This window comes from Palaemon carinicauda, chromosome 21 (genome assembly GCF_036898095.1).
Source record: "Palaemon carinicauda isolate YSFRI2023 chromosome 21, ASM3689809v2, whole genome shotgun sequence".
Taxonomy (NCBI): Eukaryota; Metazoa; Arthropoda; class Malacostraca; order Decapoda; family Palaemonidae; genus Palaemon; species Palaemon carinicauda.
Window position 1 is genome coordinate 104,339,211 of NC_090745.1, and position 20,170 is coordinate 104,359,380.

At 38.3% G+C, this 20,170-nt stretch overlaps 1 protein-coding gene across 1 annotated transcript in view; it reads left to right on the forward strand.

The window, feature by feature from the left end:
• Window positions 1-17,622, forward strand: part of LOC137615383 (ectopic P granules protein 5 homolog) — a 115,840-nt gene extending 98,218 nt beyond the window's left edge. Inside the window, exons 36-42 of the mRNA XM_068345201.1 lie at window positions 1,521-1,729; window positions 4,990-5,247; window positions 5,422-5,522; window positions 5,681-5,802; window positions 6,338-6,637; window positions 6,843-6,963; window positions 15,262-17,622. Of these exons, the coding sequence (XP_068201302.1) occupies window positions 1,521-1,729; window positions 4,990-5,247; window positions 5,422-5,522; window positions 5,681-5,802; window positions 6,338-6,637; window positions 6,843-6,963; window positions 15,262-15,408 (1,258 nt within the window). The 3' untranslated portion in view covers window positions 15,409-17,622. The remainder of the gene's footprint in view (window positions 1-1,520; window positions 1,730-4,989; window positions 5,248-5,421; window positions 5,523-5,680; window positions 5,803-6,337; window positions 6,638-6,842; window positions 6,964-15,261) is intronic.
• Window positions 17,623-20,170: the final 2,548 nt, after the last annotated feature.

Here is a 20,170-nt window from a genome sequence, read left to right on the forward strand (position 1 = left end):
TCCTCCTCCTCTTCTAGCGATTCTGATGCTTCATCTGAGAAGAAGAAAAATTTGAAGACATCCAGAGAGCTCTAATATATTGTGAGACCACCTCTCTTTCCGGGGAGGCAGAAACCAGGTACTATGGCCAATTGATGCATGGCCATCTAAGAAGATGTAGGTTGCATGGCCCTTGAATGTGATGCATGCACCCCTATGGCTAATGCGCAGTCTCCCAGGCTGATACAAGAGAAGATGGGCCGATCCACCACCCCCTGGTGCTGATGCAGGGCATCCCTGAATAATGTACATCATCCAATGCCAATATACTGCATCCTTGGGCTGATGCATGATTGGTTGGGCCAATCTATACCCCATGGCTCCCTGGATTAGTGCATGAACTTCCAATGCCATGCTTCTTGCCATAGCCCCCCATAATCACTGTAGTCAGTGAGACAAAATTGCTTGGTCCCATGCAGGAAGAGCGTGCATGGATTCGTTCAACTTTCCTTTGACAATGAACTTTTCTACCCTCTCTGAACAGGGTGCTGCCATATCCTGTGTTAAGAAGAGGGTACTCGGTTTTGGTGGAGCTTCGTCGTCTTTGGTCGCTTGGAGCTCAATTCCCCTGCTTGCTGAGCCTGAAGAGTGAGCTGGTAAGAAAAGTTGAAGAAGCGTTTCATTCCCCTTCCTCTTCTAACTCTTCTTTCACTTCTTCCTCTTTATTCTAGTAGCCAGGTGCAGACCTGTGTATACCACCTGTCGGCCACATTTTGCAAGAGCTGGGGTGCTCACCTTCTACCCGGTTGATGGACTACTGCTCTTTTTTTGGATAGGGTACCGAGGTATCCCGTGTTGATAAGATTGGACCTCTTGAGGTCGTCTGCGCTGACGGACCCTTGCCAATGATAAAGGAGCCTCAGCCTCGTGCTCACATCAGCTCCACCTCAGTACAGTAGAAAAAATAAATAAATTAAAAGAGTACAAGGTACTGCTTCTGTCTATGTCTTTATTGGTGCTGGAGATCCTTCCCTCCCTGGTGACTACTGGCATGATCCGACATCAGTCCCCAATTACGTTTTCAAGTTCTTTCCTTTGGTCAGAACGCTTATTTTTGTGGGAAGAGAGTAGATTTCTGGAGCAGCCTGCTGGACAATTTACTTTTGTGAACAAGGATACTCTGGTTCCTTTTACCCCACAGGTATCGTACCTTGGACCAACAGAAGCAGAAAAGTCTTGAGTCCTTTAAAGTTGAACTTCCCACCTCAACCACCGCTCACAGTTCTGAGCCAAAGGTCAAAAGTAGGGAGTCTTTGAAAAGTGGATGGGCAGGACGATTAGCTCATGCTCATTACCTGTCTTTTAACTACTGGGTTATCAATATCAACAGCTGTTCCAGCTCTGCTGAAAACATTTCCCCATATTAAAGAACTCATGTTTGTAAAGCTAGGAAAACTACAAATTACTTTCAAAAATTTTTATTAATTGCTTAAAATACTCAATTTTTATGTATCTATTCATAATTGGTCAATTTTTCTCAGGCTACTACATAGGGCTGCAGGTTATACTCCTGACACAAGATCATTCCACCCTGATACAGGAGCCAAAAGAAGTTTCCTTGTCCGTGCTTTGGTGAGGCTTCTGACCTCTGCTACTGCAAGACACAAAGCATTGTTATCTGCAAAACCTCATGTTTTTGAGACAACCATTCACAACCTTCTTTCACATATGGAAGAAACGCTCATCGCAAGTATGTTTTTTATGTTTCTTTTATACTTGTATACAGACCTTTCCTTCTTTAAAATGGGGTTATTAAATCTTTAACATGGTTGATTAACGACAGGTGATGCGAGCGGAATACTCACTCGCCTGCCTATCATAGAATAGCCACTTTTGTCTTTGACCATTGCACTCTTCTCTCGACTACTGAACCTTTTCTTACTTTCATTTTTGATAAGTGTTTACTTTTTATTTTTTATGAGAGAAATTACATCGAAGGTTTAAGGCTATGGTAAAGTGAATTTTGTTTCTATGATAATGCAATCTTTGAAACCCCATGTATTGCGTACCTTTGTGAAGGGGTAACTGTAAGCTACCTGCCCCTCTCCCTCATTTAGAGGGATTTTTTATACTCCTCCGATCAAAGATGAAATCTGAGTAATGTCTCTATTCATGGTAGTTTTTCTCTCCCAAGAAGAAGTTAACGTGTACCTGTGTAACCGACGGTGGTAATTCCTTGTCCTCCATATACGTCAATATTATTCCCTGAATTGTGATCCCTGTGTTGTACTGTAGAGATACTACCGCTAGAGAGTTATGGGGTCTTTTGACTGGCCAGACAGTACTACATTGGATCCTTCTCTCTGGTTACGGTTCATTTTCCCTTTGCCTACATACACTCTGAATAGTCTGGCATATTCTTTACATATTCTCCTCTATCCTCATACACCTGACAACACAGATTACCAAACAATTCTTCATCACCCAAGGGGTTACTGCACTGTAATTGTTCAGTGCCACTTTCCTCTTGGTAAGGGTAGAAGAGACTCTTTAGCTATGGTAAGCAGCTCTTCTAGGAGAAGGACACTCCAAAATCAAACCACTGTTCTCTAGTCTTGGGTAGTGCCATAGCCTCTGTACCATGGCCTTTCACCGTCTAGGGTTAGAGTTCTCTTGCTTGAGGGTACACTCGAGCACACTCTCCTATCTTATTTCTCTTCCTCTTGTTTTGTTAAAGTTTTCTAGTTTATATAGGAGATATTTATTGTTGTTACTCTTCTTAGAATATTTTATTTTCCTTTTTTCCTTTCCGCACTGAGCTATTTTCCCTGTTGGAGCCCCTGGGCTTATAGCATACTGCTTTTCCAACTAGGGTTGTAGTTTAGTAAGTAATAATAATAATAATAATAGCACAATCATTATCAATTGCCTAGGCCATAAGTCCTTTGTGAGGTAGAATGGTTGGCAAAGGGAAGGAGAGTTCACCCTCTCTCTGTATCCTTTACCAATCTCTTTTCCCCTGCTCCATTCCTTTGGTTGTACAATTATTTCTTGAAAAGACAGCAATGAAAAGGAATTTTGCTTGGGAAGGCCTCTCATTAAAAGTTTCTTGGGATTTAAGCGATGGCTCGTTTCCTTTGTGTGGGAGTGATAGTACTCGTCTACATAGAAAAGGAAAAGAGATTAGCTTTATCTCATGTTTAATGATTATTTTTTCAAATGTAATTCTTTTCATATAGTATGTTGACCAGAATGCAGTTGACTAAACAAATTTGATGGAACATCCATCCTCTTTAGTGTATACCAAGAAAATCAAATATCCTTCCAGTTCAGTAAAGTCGAAAGAACCAGTTTTTTCCTAACAATGGTGTCTCTTTCCAGAAGTACTTCTAGAGGTTTGAAATTGGTTGAGATGACAAATAGTTTGGCTTGTTTTGTAACATCTTTGGACAATAAGAGAGATGTTTTGTTCACCAGCTCTTTGTACCTTAGGTACCCTAGGACATGAAGTGGATGCCATGTTACAGGGCTGGTTGAATCCAGATTGGTACATTTTCCCTAGTTTGTCATGATTCATCAGGTGATAAACTAGTTTGAAGTTGTGATTATTTTGCATTGATGAATAGTAGGATGATGTGTCATCACCTAAATGCATAAGTGCGCTAAGACTTCTTTCTTGTAAGGTAGGTTTTGGAGAACATGAGAGGATCTTTTTACTTTTACCTCCTTTCAGAGATAAGAATGATTGTAAGCAAATGTTTACCACAATTTTTTCAAATGTCATCTTTGGAAAAGAAGTTAAACTGTGTCAGTGATTAGATTTATAATATGTGTACAGTTAAGGCTGTTAAAAATCATTTGGCAAAAACTGCAAGTAGTAATGGTAATGGTCCTAATGTGTTTTGTGGGGTTAGAAATAATTTGTCTAAATGCTTATGTTTATTGGTAAAAATGGTGGTCACAGGGGCTCACAGTGAGGAAAGATTATTAAGTTAGTGCACAATATTAGAAGTGCCACTATATCGCTGAAATTTTGTAGGAATCTGTCTTTTGAAAAGGTTTTAGCTGCAGATTAGGAGTTACTAAATCAGTATTCTTTAATCATTTGCCTAAGGAAACCTGGTTATCTCATCTAAATTACTGATCTTTATAAACCTTAGTAGCAGCTGAGGAAGTGTTTTAAGAAAAGTTGGCTTTCTTTTAGTTTTTATTATTAGATGAATTTAGTTTTAGATATGCTGTAGTTAGAATAACCCTATTTGTAATGGATTGGTACTGAGGCACTACACTAAGGTGAGTCGGGTATATAAATGAGTATTTTTATTCAGGACTGAAAATTTCATATACATTTGTTTCATATCTTCCTCCATCAGTGTGTCAGCATAATGAACATCAGAGATGGTTCATAGAAATGTATGGGATTTTAATGATAAAATTTATTATTTCTATAATCACCGGAAGTTCATACACATGCCTACCCTCCTCCCCTCTGACTAATGTCAAGAACATGGGGTATTATCTGCAATTTTGAGACTAAATTGCGTTGCCATTAACCATGACATGTCACCTTGGTGGGCAAGAGGCATGACCTCTTGAAGAGAGAAAAATAGTTTGGGGGGGCTAACATCAAGTTTTGAGTAAACAGCAATATGAACATTTGATAAGTGTAAAAATAGTTATTAGAATTTAACTTTTGTTAATGATAGATCCTGTATACTGCATTATCTAAGGATATAACAAATCGAGTGCATTTCCCCATACCTATAATTATTATATGATTTTTAGAGGTATTACCTTGTATTACCCATAGGCTTCAAAATGGGAATCATGATGGGTTGCAAAAGGTAACACCAAAAAGTATTAGGAAAAGAATTACCATGAATATTGTGAAATTAATTGAATTTGTAGTAAATGGTTAAAGTTATATTGTTAGTTTAAATATTTGTTGTAGGAAATAAAGTTTTCCCATTTATTACATGAATATTAAAACTAAAATTTCTATCATTTCAGCTCTACCAAAAGAACAGCAATGGAGTGAAGGTGCTATTTTAAGCACGGAAGTATTATCACTGGTCACTGGTGGTGCATCTTCTGCTGCACTACAAGAACTCTCTTGTTCAACTGTTGTTAAGTGGTTCAGTTCACAGTCACACCCTTCACCAGGCCTTCTCTTTCCTCTTCTTGTTACAGCTTCTCGAATAATTCTCCATTTGAATCATCGAAATGCCATAATGCAAGCAGGGTTATCTGCACTATTTTTGTATGCTGGTGAGTGTTGGTTATTCAATTATAATTTTTTATGTGTGTCTGCATCTAAATGACAAAATGTTTATATCAAGATAACTTAATTTTTGTTGAACATTTTTCTTGAAAAATGCAGTAAATATTGGTATTTACTAGCATAATATAGTTACTCATTATTTTGTATTTTCAATTAACTAGACTGGTGTGGTTGGGAAGGAGAAATACACTGGCCCCTGGTTATTTCATCTATGTCCTTTCCATTGACGAATCCAACAGCTATGTTGAATTTAGCATCTCAGGTAACATAAGTAGCTCTTCTCCATGCTCATATAGCTCCCAAATCAACAGTGATTGTTAAAGTGAACATTACCTAATAAAATGATTATATTTTCATAAAGACTTGCTTAGAAAATAGTCTATCATAAACTCAAATTAATATAATTTTTACTGAATGCAGGAAGGTCAACTGTATGTTGTTTTTGCATACTCAAAATGGCAAAGGCAGCAATCCGTAAGATGTGCAGATAATTTACTGCTCTTGTCATCACTAGTTGAATTACTGGGATCCCTTGTACCAAAGTAAGTGAAGATATTTTTCAGTTTGATTGTGATGAACTACCATTTACCATACAAAATGACCCTGTAACTATATGAACTGCAATGAAATTCAACAAAGCATTTATCCCATGAGATTACTTGGTCAAGGAGACATTTCCATTAATAATTACTCACGTACCTTCAAATTCGTAACACTTGTTTGACTCTTGGATGCTTTAAGAATAACTCACATGACCCAATTCCTGTATCCATGGAATGCTGATAACAGTGCGCACAATTTACATGAATGTCAAAATTTAGATTAATAACTAATGTCAAGTTGTAGAAATAAAAGACTTGGGGACATTTTGCCATAATTATTAAATTTTTTAACCATCCAACTGTAAAATATTTTAAAAGTACAAATTATTTGATATTTGAATCTTAAGCTTAGACATACCTATATGAGAGTGAAATGTGTTGACTTGGGGGTTTGCTTAGACTTTTATAATGATATAATAAAATACCATTTGATAAATTTTAGGCTTTGAATACTAATGAGGAAAATTCTTTACAGTGTAACTATGGAATTAGGGCTTATATTGCTGTTTAGCGAAATCTTAGAACTGGTCACTCAGACCCTCAAAGAGCCAGGGTCTACTGAATCTGTATGGCAACATTGTTGCACCTTTGCTTCCCGTTTGACTTGCTGGGCTGAAGATCGCAGTTCAACTGGAATTTTAGCAGCAATTGGATTAGGGAGACAGTCCCCTCTTTCCCCTGGTGTACGCCTTGTGTGCCGTTGCCTTAGCACATTCCTTAGCTTGCAAATGCCAGGAAGAGGAGAATTTCGAACACACCCATGTCACCCTCACAGGTATGATATGTTGTTTTAAATGTCAACTTTTTAATGTATCCCGAAGCCTTTCGTTTTTACTCATGAGACATTTAAAGACGGGAGGAATGTCATGTCAAATGTATCGGCAGAAATCATCAGATTGGGTCTTTTTTTTGTAGCATACTAGAATTAAGATTGTTCCTTAAGCTTTTAAGCCCTTTTGTATTGGCCCTTTTACATGCAGTGATGTTGATGGGACCCAGACGGATGGTGAGAGTGGAACTTGCACTTTGGAACAACTTCGTCTTCTCACTTCTAATGCAACGTATGCTGGGCTTACTCATCCTTTAAGTGAAGCAATACAGGTACAGCAACTTTGAATGTCATTTTTGGTGAAAATAGCATATAGTACTATTATTTGATAACTCCCTAATTATTTATTTTGCACACCAATTGAATTAATACTGTAAACATTAAGATGCTATAAATTAAGTAGGTAATACAGTTATCAAAAGTGGTGTACTGTACTGTGCCTGCTGTATTATTTTCAGTCCCATTAAAAGTGTATTTATAAGAATCTGGTGTAAGTATCTTTTAAAAGTTTAAAATATGTGTGTGCTTACGATGTGTGCACCTATAAGACAAGGGGTTTAGATGAAAGAAAAATCCATTTTTGGGTAGGTGCTGTGTGGTCAGGGACTTTTCTGTAAAGGCTAGAACTGGGAATCCAGTTCGACTTGATATACCATAGAAATAGGGCCTTGCCTTTCCGGTGTCGGCTTCGCCATCCGTCCCCAGCTAGTGCAACAGCACAACCTAGCTCCCAAGGCCATCAGTGAGCGCCTGATGACTGTCCGCATCCCCATCACGCGGGACAGACATCTCACCCTGATCTCTGTCTACGCCCCGACTATGACCTCAACCGATGATAACAAAGCTGCCTTCTACACCCAGCTCGACCGCACCATCCAGGCAGTGCCCGCCAATGACAAGCTCGTTGTGCTTGGCGACTTTAATGCCCGAGTAGGCAAAGACCATCGCCTGTGGGAGGGAATTATCGGCCGCCATGGCATTGGAAATTGCAACGCCAATGGCCAACTCCTACTGGGTCTGTGTGCAGAACACCAACTTGTGGTAACCAACACCATCTTCCAGTTACCAAAGCGACAAAAGACCACATGGAGACACCCACGGTCTAAACACTGGCACACCCTGGACTACGTCCTGACCAGAGCCAGAGATCGAGGAGACGTCCGCATCACCCGATCCATGCCCGGAGCGGACGACTGCTGGACGGACCACAGACTCCTCATCTCCCGACTCTCCGTGACGACCCTACGACCACCCAGAAGGGCACCTGACAGCGTACCACACCAACGCTTTGATTGTAGTAAGCTCCGCAACCCACAGGTGGCACAGAACTACAAGGAGGCCTGCAAACAATACCTCGCAGACCCTGTGGGTCAGGCCACTGTTGAGCACCACTGGACCACCCTCAGAAACGCCATGGCCCGTGCCGCGGAGGAAACACTAGGCTACACCACCAAGAAACGGCAGGATTGGTTTGATGAGAATGATGCTACTATCTCTCTTCTCATTGGAACCAAACGACAAGCACGCCTGACTTTGGAAAACCAACCAACAGCAGCTAACAAATGTGCTCACAAGGTGGCTGAAGCTGGTTGCCAGAGAGGTATCCGTGAAGCCCAGAACACCTGGTGGCAAAGAAAAGCTGCAGAAATACAGAGTTTCGCTGACCAACGTGACCTGCGCAGCTTCTATGCAGCAACAAAGGAAATATTCGGTCCCACACGGTCATCAGTGGGCAGCCTGAAGGACGCGGATGGGGCCACGACCATCACCGACAGCGAGGGCATCCTGGCCAGGTGGAGGTCTCACTTTGAGAACCTCCTCAATGACCAAGCAGACACCCCAGACGATCTCCTGCGAATGACCCCGCAGCATCCCGTCCGTCACTGGATGGCACTACCACCCTCCATCCATGACTTCAACAAGGCCCTGCAGCGCATGAAGCCCGGCAAAGCCCCAGGGCCAGACAATATCCCGTTGGAGCTCCTCACTCACGGTGGCCCCGGCTTGAGGAACCGTTTGATGCTCCTTATACTGAAAATATGGGAGACCAAGACCCCCCCCCAGTGACTTCCGTGATGCAAACATCACTACCATCTTCAAGAAGGGAGACAGGGAGAACTGTAACAACTACCGGGGAATATCACTACTAAGTATCGCGAGTAAGATTTTCGCTCGGATTCTCCTTGACCGCCTCCTTATCCTCGCAGAAGACGTCCTGCCAGAGTCCCAGTGCGGCTTTCGACCTTCCCGCGGGACCATAGACATGATCTTCTGTGCGCGACAACTACAAGAGAAGAGCCTCGAACAACAACAGCCCATAATGTTCATCTTCTGGGATTTGAAAAAGGCCTTCGACAAAGTACCTCGACCTGCCATGTGGGCTGTCCTCAAAAGATATGGCTGCCCACCCGATTTTGTCAAGCTGGTGCGTGCCCTCCATGACGGAATGGTTGGGAGAGTCTGCCACCAGAACTCTCTTTCAGACCCATTCCCCATCAACGGCGGCCTGAAGCAGGGCTGTGTTCTGGCCCCGACGTGTTTCTCGCTATACACCGCAGCAATGCTCAACGAGATTCCCCCAGACACACCCTCAGTCGACCTACGTTTCCGCATGGATGGAGGCGCTTTCAACCTCGCTAGACTCCGCGCCAGAACCAAGACCACCTTGTGTGCAGTACGAGAACTGCAGTATGCTGACGACAATGCCACCCCAGGTCAGACGGCAGAGGACCTGCAGTCGTTAGCTGATGCATACAACTCTGCCTACGAACGTTTTGGGATGCAAGTCAACTCAGACAAAACCAAGACCCTCGTCCAACATCCACCAGGACTGATGCTCCCCAACTTCAATACCACAGTGAATGACCAACCGTTAGAACAGGTGGACCAGTTCTCCTACCTAGGGAGCATCCTAACATCAGCTCCCACAAGCAAAAAGGACGTGGAGAACAGGATCAGGGCAGCCCACTCCGCCTTTGGCCGACTCAACTGCCGCGTATTTAACAACCACGCACTGACAATGACCACCAAAATAATGGTGTTCAGGGCAGTAGTCCTCTCCACGCTCCTGTATGCATGTGAAACATGGACGCTATATAAAAACGATCTTAAAAACCTAGAACGCTTCCAACAAATGAAACTGAGGCAGATCTTGAAAATCCCCTGGGAGAGCCACACCACCAACATTGAAGTCTTAGAACGTGCCTCGCTGACCAGCATGGAGGCCACCATCATCCACCACCGCCTCCGCTGAATAGGACACGTGCATAGGATGGATCCATCTAGGCTCCCAAAGAAAATATTCTACGGAGAACTGACCCAGGGCACCAGACCACGAGGAGCCCCGAAAATGCGCTTTAAAGATCAACTAAAGCGCACCCTGTCTCTAACTGACATCGATCCTTCCTCATGGGAAGAAACAGCCAGGGACAGGAAAACCTGGAGGAGTACAGTACACCATGGCACCGTGGACTTCGAGGAGAGGAGGAGACAAAATGAGGAGGCTAGGAGGAGAAGAAGGAGAGAGCGATTAGAACAGCCCCGCCCACCACCTACCCTCCCTTGTGAACACTGTCCGCGACTCTTCCACCACAGACTAGGACTTAACAGCCACATCAGGCATAAGCACCCACCCCACAGATAGGAGGCTGATGGCTAACGACAGAACCCAATACTCGGACACGAGTGGGCGCCGACGACGACGACCATAGAAATATTGTCTTATCTTCCCTAGGGCCAGTGTATCAATGTGTAAAGCACAGACTCAGTGTATAATGGAGACCCTTTTGTTCAGTCTCTATTAAACCCAATGCAGCACCTCCAATGCAAAATTTGTCTATTAACTGATGACACATCACTCACTGAACACCATTACTAAAACTGTTGACAATGCTTATCCTGGCATTTGTTTTTTACCCGGCAACCATTATTTCAATCTAGCAGTTTGTCTTGGTTATATCCCTTTCTCTTCAGGAGACTAGGAAAGCAGAAGTGTTTTGGGGACCACGAAGCCCCTAGAATAGATTTTTCTTTCATCCAAACCCCTTTTTTGAGGTTAGCTGCTATGTTGTTTCCAAGGACTTATACTAGCTCAGGTTCGATAGTTGTGTCTGCAACCTCACCATCCTTGTGAGCTAAGGATGGGGTTGTTTTTAGAGAATCTATAGGTCTACCTGCTGAGTCATCAGCAGCCATTGTCTGTCCTTCCCTGGTCCTACCATGGGTTAAGAGGGAACTTGGGTGCTTATAATTTGTGTATATTCTCAGTCTCTATGGCATTGCCGTGCTAACTAGGGCATTGTCACTGTCCCTTGCCTCTGCTATTCATAAGAGGCCTTTATATGAGCGATCATCCAATTAATGATTACATATGGTGGAAGGAGGCAATTAAAAAGTCAATCCACTCACCTTCGAGAGGAAATCGCTGAAAAGTAACTAGATTACCCTCGTTGTTCTCCTTCTGAGGACCCCCACTCTTCTATCGGATTGCACTCGTAGGTACCACAATCAAACCAACCGCTTCTATTTGTCTCAGGTAGTTTCTTATAAGTACCCTTAGCCCAGACCAACCCCTAAAGCTCTGGATGTCCCAAAAATGCCAATAAAGAATTAGTTTTTTTTCACATTGATGGTTTTAGGGATGGCGAATGAATCAGCCTTTTTGATAAGAGGTTGTGAAATCACAGATAGCCTCCTGTAGAAAGAGACGTTGGTCCAGGTTTTTTTTTTTTAAATACACTACCTTCTGAAGATGTAGATATCTAAAAATTTAGTTTTAGGGTTGACACCGGACAGAGATTACCAAAACTAAGGTGTAAAGGGGAGATATGAAGAGGATCCGGCCTCTGGGGGGACTTTTAATTTTTGCCTAAAAATAAAATGCCTCACGTTCACAAACTTTTGTTGAAATGCTGCAAGTTCACACACTCTTGTTCCCTAGGCTAAGACTACTATAAATAGTCTTCTGAATAGAGATGTGCCGATAGTATCGGTAGTATTAGCCTAATTTGTGAGCATCGGTATCGGCCACTGTCATGACACCAGTATTGGTATTGGCCTCCACCATGAATATCTGGTATTGATATCAGCCAATCAGAAAATGAGCTTAAATTCCCGATACTCTGATATTGGTACTTTGAGGTACTTGAACATCAAAGGTTTCTTTGTGTTCAGAATTAATGTGTTTCCAACAATTATGACATTGCACGGCTTAACAACAAGGTTGAAGGAGACGAAGCATAGGGGTGTTGAAAAGTCTTGCAATGTTTTTTTTTTTTTTATAGAATAATTCTGTATTATCTTATTCCTCTAGTATATACTGTATACAGAATTACCATTTCAAAAACTGAAATATGGACTTTTCTAAATAAAAAAGTTTAATATTACCGGTGATTCCTTGTACAACCCTTATATGAATTTCAGTGTACATTCTAAGTTTCTACTTCTCTCCTACCTTGGTGTGTACTAGAATTCATGCAGACAATTGTACCTAAACATTAACTAAAAGACAAAGGGAGATGTGAAGAATATAACACTTAGGGAGAAACTCACCAAGATTGAGCATTTGAAATGGAAAACTATTATATTTTATTTTCAGTCAAAGTTACCATTTTAGCTCCTCACACTAAGACTAAATTCAGAAATGCAAATAATTCCTTACTTTACTCTTATTTATGAACAGCTTTTTTTTTCCTAGTTCAGAGATCTGGCTGAACTAATGTTATGATATTCAGTAATAAAAAAAATCATATAGGGGAAGGCATTAGATTTATGATCAGGCTGTCATTGCCATGAACATAGCCATATTTTAACATGTTTCTGAAAAAAAAAAAAAATTAAAACGCTGTTTTATGTCAAGTAGATACCACAAAGTGCTTGGCCTGTACTGTGTACTGAATAGGCCTAATGATTCCTCACACTGCATTGCACACACTGAAGAGGTTGAGAAGTCAGTCATCAAATCAATATTATACTGTTATTGTAATCATTAGAAAGAATTTCTAAAGTATTGTAGTGTCGGTCTTGGTATCAGCCTCCAAAGTGGTGTTGACACATCTCTACTTCTGAAGCACATCTTTTAAAGAAATATGGAGTTTAAGTGATTTTCCTAGAAAATCAAGTAGTATTGAGTGACTAATTCTCTGAAGGAGTTGGTCATGATGGACCTTGGAAAACAAAGAATTCTTGGGTCTGTCAAGGCAGATTTATATAAAAAAAAATATTGATGGGCTAATCTTCCTATCTTTAAAGAGGTGGACCAGAAAGAAAGGAAAGTCTGGGCTATCAGACAAGGAGTCCTTTCCCTAAGGAATCCCATCCATGTCGTCTACAATGACTGGTATTGTTTGATGGAAGAAGACCTCTTACAGCTCATTAGATATGTGATGCTGTTAAACAAAAAGTCTCCTCCATATACAGAAAGTCCTCGGGTTACGATCAAGAACTGTTCTTATGTGTCGGTACTCGATTTTTGTCAGAAGTCAAATTTTTATACATAACATACAGTACTGTATGTGCATATATACTAATATGTGTGATATTCTTTAGAAAATAGAGAAAACAATCAATTACCATTCATAAATTACTGTACTCTATATAAAGAAATACTGTTCTTATACCACATACTGTAGTGTACTTACACTTATACAGAACTACGATAGTAGACAATGAGTATTACATATAACAATTCCTTGCCTTTATTCCTGAGGTTGGCCTGCTCACTGCCATTAGAAGTCTCCCTTAAACTTTCTAGGCATAATTCATAGCAAAAATTCAAAAAGGCACAAAAATATCAAAAATAAAAAAAAATAAAAAAGCAGCTCTGAAATCCCGAATGTGTATCATAAACGAAGAGGGCAAACTAATGCTGACTTTGACACATAGTGCACTACTCTGCATTGGCAAGTACTGTAGTTCATCTTTTCAGCGAACGAAACCTCACAACCCGAAATTGAGTTACAAGGATTTTTTCAAGCACCTCTCGGGAGCCCATTCATATCAGCGAATCACCGTAACTGAATACCATTGTAACCTGGGGACTTTCTCTTTATACAGGAGAGAAAATCCTTTCATGAACCTTCTGGATCAGAAAGGAGGAAGCCAAGATATTCCAACTCCCTACTCTTTGATATAACTGTACTGACTGAAGAGGCTGTGACTTCAATTTCAAGTGTTGAAGAAATGAAAAACATGGCCTGTTCAGCCACAGTGGAGTCACAAGCTCAACTTTCCTGTGAAGTCATATAGGTCTTCAAAATCAAACTTGGAGGAGGAAACTTGTAGACCATCTGTTTCATTTTGGAATCAAGGCATTTCTTGCAAATGCTTGAGAACCCATATTTGAAGTAACAGTAATTGCAGAGCATGCATTAGCACTTATCACTTAGAGCTAAAATTTAAGTAAATAGTTCATTCAATTCTAATTAAATGTACTTAACTGAGAAGTTGAGGTAGAATTCTAGAAATATTGACAATTTTTTCAAGTGTTTAACAATGTCTTTTGCACCAACAATGTTTGAAAACATGGTTGCCAGGGGAAAAAGCATTAGCAATGGCTGTCAGTGGGTGACATGCCATCAGTTAGGAGATGAATTCAGAATTGGAGGTTCTGTGATGGGCTCAATAGATCCTGAACCCATGGGTCTCCCTTATACATAGTAAGTCTGAGTCATGTACGTTGGATACACTGGCAGGGAAGTCAATGTTTCTTTGGACTATCATATGGCATTTAATTTCTTGTTTTAGCATTTACAGGAATGTTCTTTGGGGACCACCTACTGGCTAGTCCCAAAGACCATAAAGTTTCTTTAGTTTGTCATAGAGAATGTTGACTCAAAATAAATTACAGTAAAGCCATAATTTTTTTCAATGAGAAAAAATATAATAGATTGCCTTTCAAAATATATTTTTTAACCATTTATGAGTGTTATCGTGCTAATACTGTATTGAAATAGACCAAACGTTTTGTGCTGTGGAAATTTATGAAGTATTTACTTTTCAGAAACTGTACACAGCCACAGCAAAAGGATTTCAAACACGAAATCACTTTATAATACATATGGGAAAATATCAAAGTATACAAGATTTTCCTCCTCTCACGTTTTACTCAATATTTTAACATTTCTCTTTCATCTTTAAGTACTTCCTTTATTATTTTTAAACAATTCTCTTAATTTTGTAAAATGAAAAACCTACAACAAAGGGACCTAAACTTTAAAAGTATAAGGTTTGCAAATTTTACAGACAACATTAATTGAAAACCAAGAGTCATTGTTGTATAAAAACCATTGATAGGATTTATAACAAAGTGTGAAATATAGTACAATATTCTATACACTTTCCTTGGTTATTTGTAGATATGAAGCATTTAAAAATATTTAATGGTTTGTAACTTGATCTCAGTGAATTTCGACATGAACATTTCACCTGGCTATGGAAAAATTTACATTTTGATTTATGGAATACTCAAAACTTCTGTATAGTAACAATGTTATTCAAAATTTTATATTAAATTGTAAACCATTTAGAGGTATTTCATAGATCACAAAGTTATTTTTCCTTCTTTTTTTCAGTTTATTGAGGATCCTGCCCACTGTATTGCTGATGTTCACATACTACTTGCCAAGCTAGTATTAGATGTATTACCTGATCCAATCTTGCGCCATCTTACAATTGAAGCAAATTTGAGTCCTTCTGCACCACCACCACCTCCTGTTTAACATTCTCATAACTTTCAGCTGTGCCTTTAACCCATTTGTATTATCATGCAGTATTTCACATGGTAAGGGTGTTCAGGAGGTAAGCTTTTTTGGTTAGTAGATATAAATTATTGGTATCCTGAACTGTGCACTTGTTGCTACCTTAGAGATATTGGCAGCATCATAGATCTACTTTTAATTATTCTTGGAATATTTAAAGAAAATATATTCCAGCTAGTCGAGATGGTTTTAGTTTTATAATTTTAGGGGGTATTTTAAATTTTTCTTCCTTGAAATGCAAATACTTTCTGAGAATATAGTACATTTAACTGCACAAGGATGGTAGGTCCCTCATTTTGTAGGCATAATGGCATCTGAAGAATGAATGTGATTGGAGTTTCAATATCTTGAAAATGTTTATACACCATAGCCTTAAAAGAAGTTGGAGGGGTATCTGTTGACAACCTTTAGTTACAGGATACCCTGTGACTATACATGTTAAACAATAAAGAATATCAAGTTTCTGATAGAGGCTTCCCTTCTCATACTGATTGATTAAAATGTTTTGCTTGAGTGATTGTTGAAATTATGGACAAATGCATTATTATTTATCCCTTTTCTTACTGCTTAGAGAATGTTTATGGGTTGAGATACAAAATAGTTGGTAAATTAATTATGTGGATTGATGTGTTCCTGTCATACAAATTTGATATAAACATCAAGTTTTTCACTTAAAGATACTAAATAGGTATGGGATAACTAAGCCGTTTGTTATGAAAGGAGACTCCCCTTTCTTACATACATCTTAAAATAGTTAAAAAGATGACAATATATTGCTGTGAAGTGATATATTTAGCAAAGTACTTAGGTGCATCTGCTTTAGTTATTTTTGAGGTTAGACTGCTTTGTGGTCCCCTAGGACTTTTCTGTTAAAGTTAGGGTAGGGAATTCGATGTGACATCATACTCTATACCAAAGAAATATTGTCTTCCCGGTCTTAGGACCAGCGTATCAACATGCTAAGCACAGACTTAGTGTGCATAAGGGAGAGCGACAGGTTTAGGGTCTATCGAACCTGTCATAGCACCTACTATGCTAAATTTGTCTGCTAACAGGCAACATGTCGCCCATGAGAACCAGTGCTAACACTGGAGGAAATGCTTACCCAGCTGTGTTTTTCTCACCTGGCAGCTATTGTTCCTCCTATTGAGACAATTTGCATGTGTTATTGTATTTGCCTAATCTGAGGGATTCTACATAATCCTGTAAGTTAAGTAAAAAGGTTTTGAATTTATTGTTACCTAATTCTTTCAGTTAGATGTTAGTTTTAATGCATAATGTGTTATTCGGTTTTTTTTTATACTAAATTGTAAACATGATCACGTTTGATGCCATTAGAATTCCAGCTTTCAGACATTATTGTAATTAATTATAGAATATTTTCTATCACATATAATATGAGTTTTAACTAGGTTTAATATGAATGTTAGTCTAGCCAAACCATGAGGTTTTCGACGATATTTTGGTTTTAGTGTAGCCTATAATTGCTTATGATCATTATCAGGTGTAAATCTACAAAAGAATTAATTTTATTAGTTAGTTAAATAGTGTTTGTATATGTGCTACATGTATATTATAGATTTATATACATAGGTGTGTTGGAACTGATGGAAGTATTCTTGACACTGAAAAACACAGCTTAAGAAGGAACTCTCACTTATAGATTTTCTTTGACGACCACGGAACAGTGTTTTCTCAGAAGAGGAGTATCTTTTTCAAGAACTCTGATTACATTGATTCTTCCAGTTATGAAGTTCCTTTGGGAAAGGGTTGTTCCTCACCACAGTCCACCTATCAGGCTCTTTCAGTGTGTTAGCTGATGCCTTTTTATAACAGACACCCCTGGATCTTAGATCAGAGCTATTTAAAAGAGATCCATGAGTTTACCCCTGGTCTCCAAGTGCACCTGTTTGAGATGAGAGAGAACCACAAAAATCTGCTTTGTGTAGCTTTGAGTGCAGATTCTCAAGAAATTGCAAGTTATGTCTTGAACATGAACTAGAACATCTGACCCTCAATCTATCAGTTTCCTCTGAAATTGATTGAAGGTTTTGAAGATCCTGTTGGCCTTCTCAAGAAGAGCTGTGATGGTGGTACCCCTATCTAAGGCCAAATTGATAGCCTCTTCTGTCAGCACAGCTATATGAGAGAGTAGGGAGTTGGAATATCTTAGCTGGATTTATATATATATATATATATATATATATATATATATATATATATATATATATATATATATATATATATATATATATATATATATATATATATATATATTATATGTATATAGATATATATATATGTATATATATATATATATATATGATATATATATATATATATATATATATATATATATATATATATATATATATATATATATATATATATATATAGATATATATATATATATATATATATATATATATATATATATATATATATATATATATATATATATCTCCTCCGCCAAATATTAAGTCATTGTGTGAGGGATGGATGGCTTTCCTTAGGAATTGGACACCAGATAAGCTCAGACTTTTTAGCTTCCTATCTGGTCCACTCTTTGGAAGAAAGAACAGTTGAGCCTTCAGCCTTTTTTTTTCATATGAAAGTCTGCATTTACTAAACCTCTCAATTGGATTTTTACCATGGATTTCTATTCAGCAATGTTCCACAAGAAACCTCATTTAGCCAACGAATTGAGCATTGAAGGTGCTGTGACATATTCAATCGACCTAGAACACGTAGGCCTCCCTTATGCGCACTGAGTCCATGCCTTGCACATTGATACACTGGCCTTAGGGCCAGAAAAAAAAAACAATATATCCTTGATTTATAGTATTATATCTTATTTGATTCCCATTTTTAGCCTTGCCAGGAAAGTATTTTGGGACCATATAGCACCTCCCAAAAATAGGTTTTTCCTTCAAAACTCTATCTTTGGCTGTTGGAATTGTAATTTTTACACTTCATTTTCATACTACAGGTATTGTAGTTTCATTGTATAAGTTTGTGAATGGAAACTGCAAGCTAACTACTTTGTTATTTTAAAGGTTGTAGAATATAGACATGTGATAATTTGAAATTAGATGTATTGTAGACTTTCAGTACAACTTTGTACTTATAGCTGAGAAGCATTTAGCCAAAATTAATTGATATGAGATTTTACCTTTTTTTAATTTGATTATTAGTCATAAACTAAACTATGGTTTTAGTTCTGATAATACAGTATACAATTTGTGAATGTATATCAATCAGAAACAAAAGTTTTTCTTTTTTGTTATTTTATGCTCGTTATATTGTAATGGAAAGATAGAGAAGTTAGTTTTTTAATTTAAGATAAAGGCCAAATGCTGGGCTTTGCCATTCATTGAAATAATGCTAGTCATATTTATGATAAAGATTGATTCATTGCCAGGCTATTGAAGAAACTGCTGATGGGAAAATAATTTAGTGGTTGCTCTAAACAAATAATTAATATAATTATTAATAATTATAGTATCTGACATTTATTTTTGATGGCTTGAGAACTAAAGCCACTTCAGAATCATAGTGGTATCTAGTAAAATTAACAACCTTTTGATGAAAATTTATGCCTATTTGAATATTAAATCTGAGTTCACTAATGACCTTGTAATTAAGGATATTAGATTTCCTCTATATTGTTAGAGGTGTTTTATATTATAATTTATTATTCTTCCAGTGCCAAGATGATTAAGATGAGTATTTTACACTATCTGTTGTAAGCAGGGAAAAATATTAATTGTCAATCACAAGGTGAAACATTTATATTACCTAAAGCCACATGGCAATAACTGGCCAGTTACTAAACAGAAAATTCTTTTTCTTGAAAATTATCACCAAAAAAAGAGACTATAGTTTCCTGAATGAGAAGCATAATGTCCTCCTTTTCTAAAATGTTCCAACAATAAGCCGAGGTAAATGCTAATGGAGTGCAAATTGGCATGAAATAAAATAGTAACCAAATAAATCCTGGATAAGAGGCACCTGTGGATTTACATCCAGACACAAAAGGAGTTGGAAGACCAAAAGTTCCTTATGCATATTAATTAATCATCAAAGAATATGAAATCTTGCTTCTATCAAGTTTAGTGTTGATATTTCAGCAGATGCAAAAAGTATAGGTTTGTAAAGAAACAATTTTGATTTGTCCCTACCCAGAACTACTTTTCAATTTTGCACATTTCTTTGATACTTTATTACGTGATTAATTTAGTTTTCACCATGCTATGCATTTGTCTTGATTTAGTTTAGGTTCTTTTAGTGTTGACTTATTAGAAGTTTTGTTTTAGTATGGATGGTTCTCCATTTGCACTGTTAATTTGTCTCATTGCTTTACAGATACTGGATTTTATAAAGAGCAAGCACAAGATTTCTTCTAAATGGTATTTTTTGTTGGTTTGTTTAAGCATTTGATAATATCCATTAATTTGCTAGAATTATTGTGCACATTTTCAAATGGATAAATTTCCTTAGTTCTCACCCATACTGCAATTTGAAAGTACTCTAATTTTGTAGTTACAAAATCTCCCGTCACATGGAAAAAAAAAAACCCTATCTGCATGAATAGTACCACAATAAAACTCGTTAGGATGTCTACAGGTTGTCGTCAACTTACAAGTGTTCGACTTTACGAACATTTTTTTTACTGTGATGACGTCACAAATCTTGTCGGAACTAGTACACTAATAGGACAAAT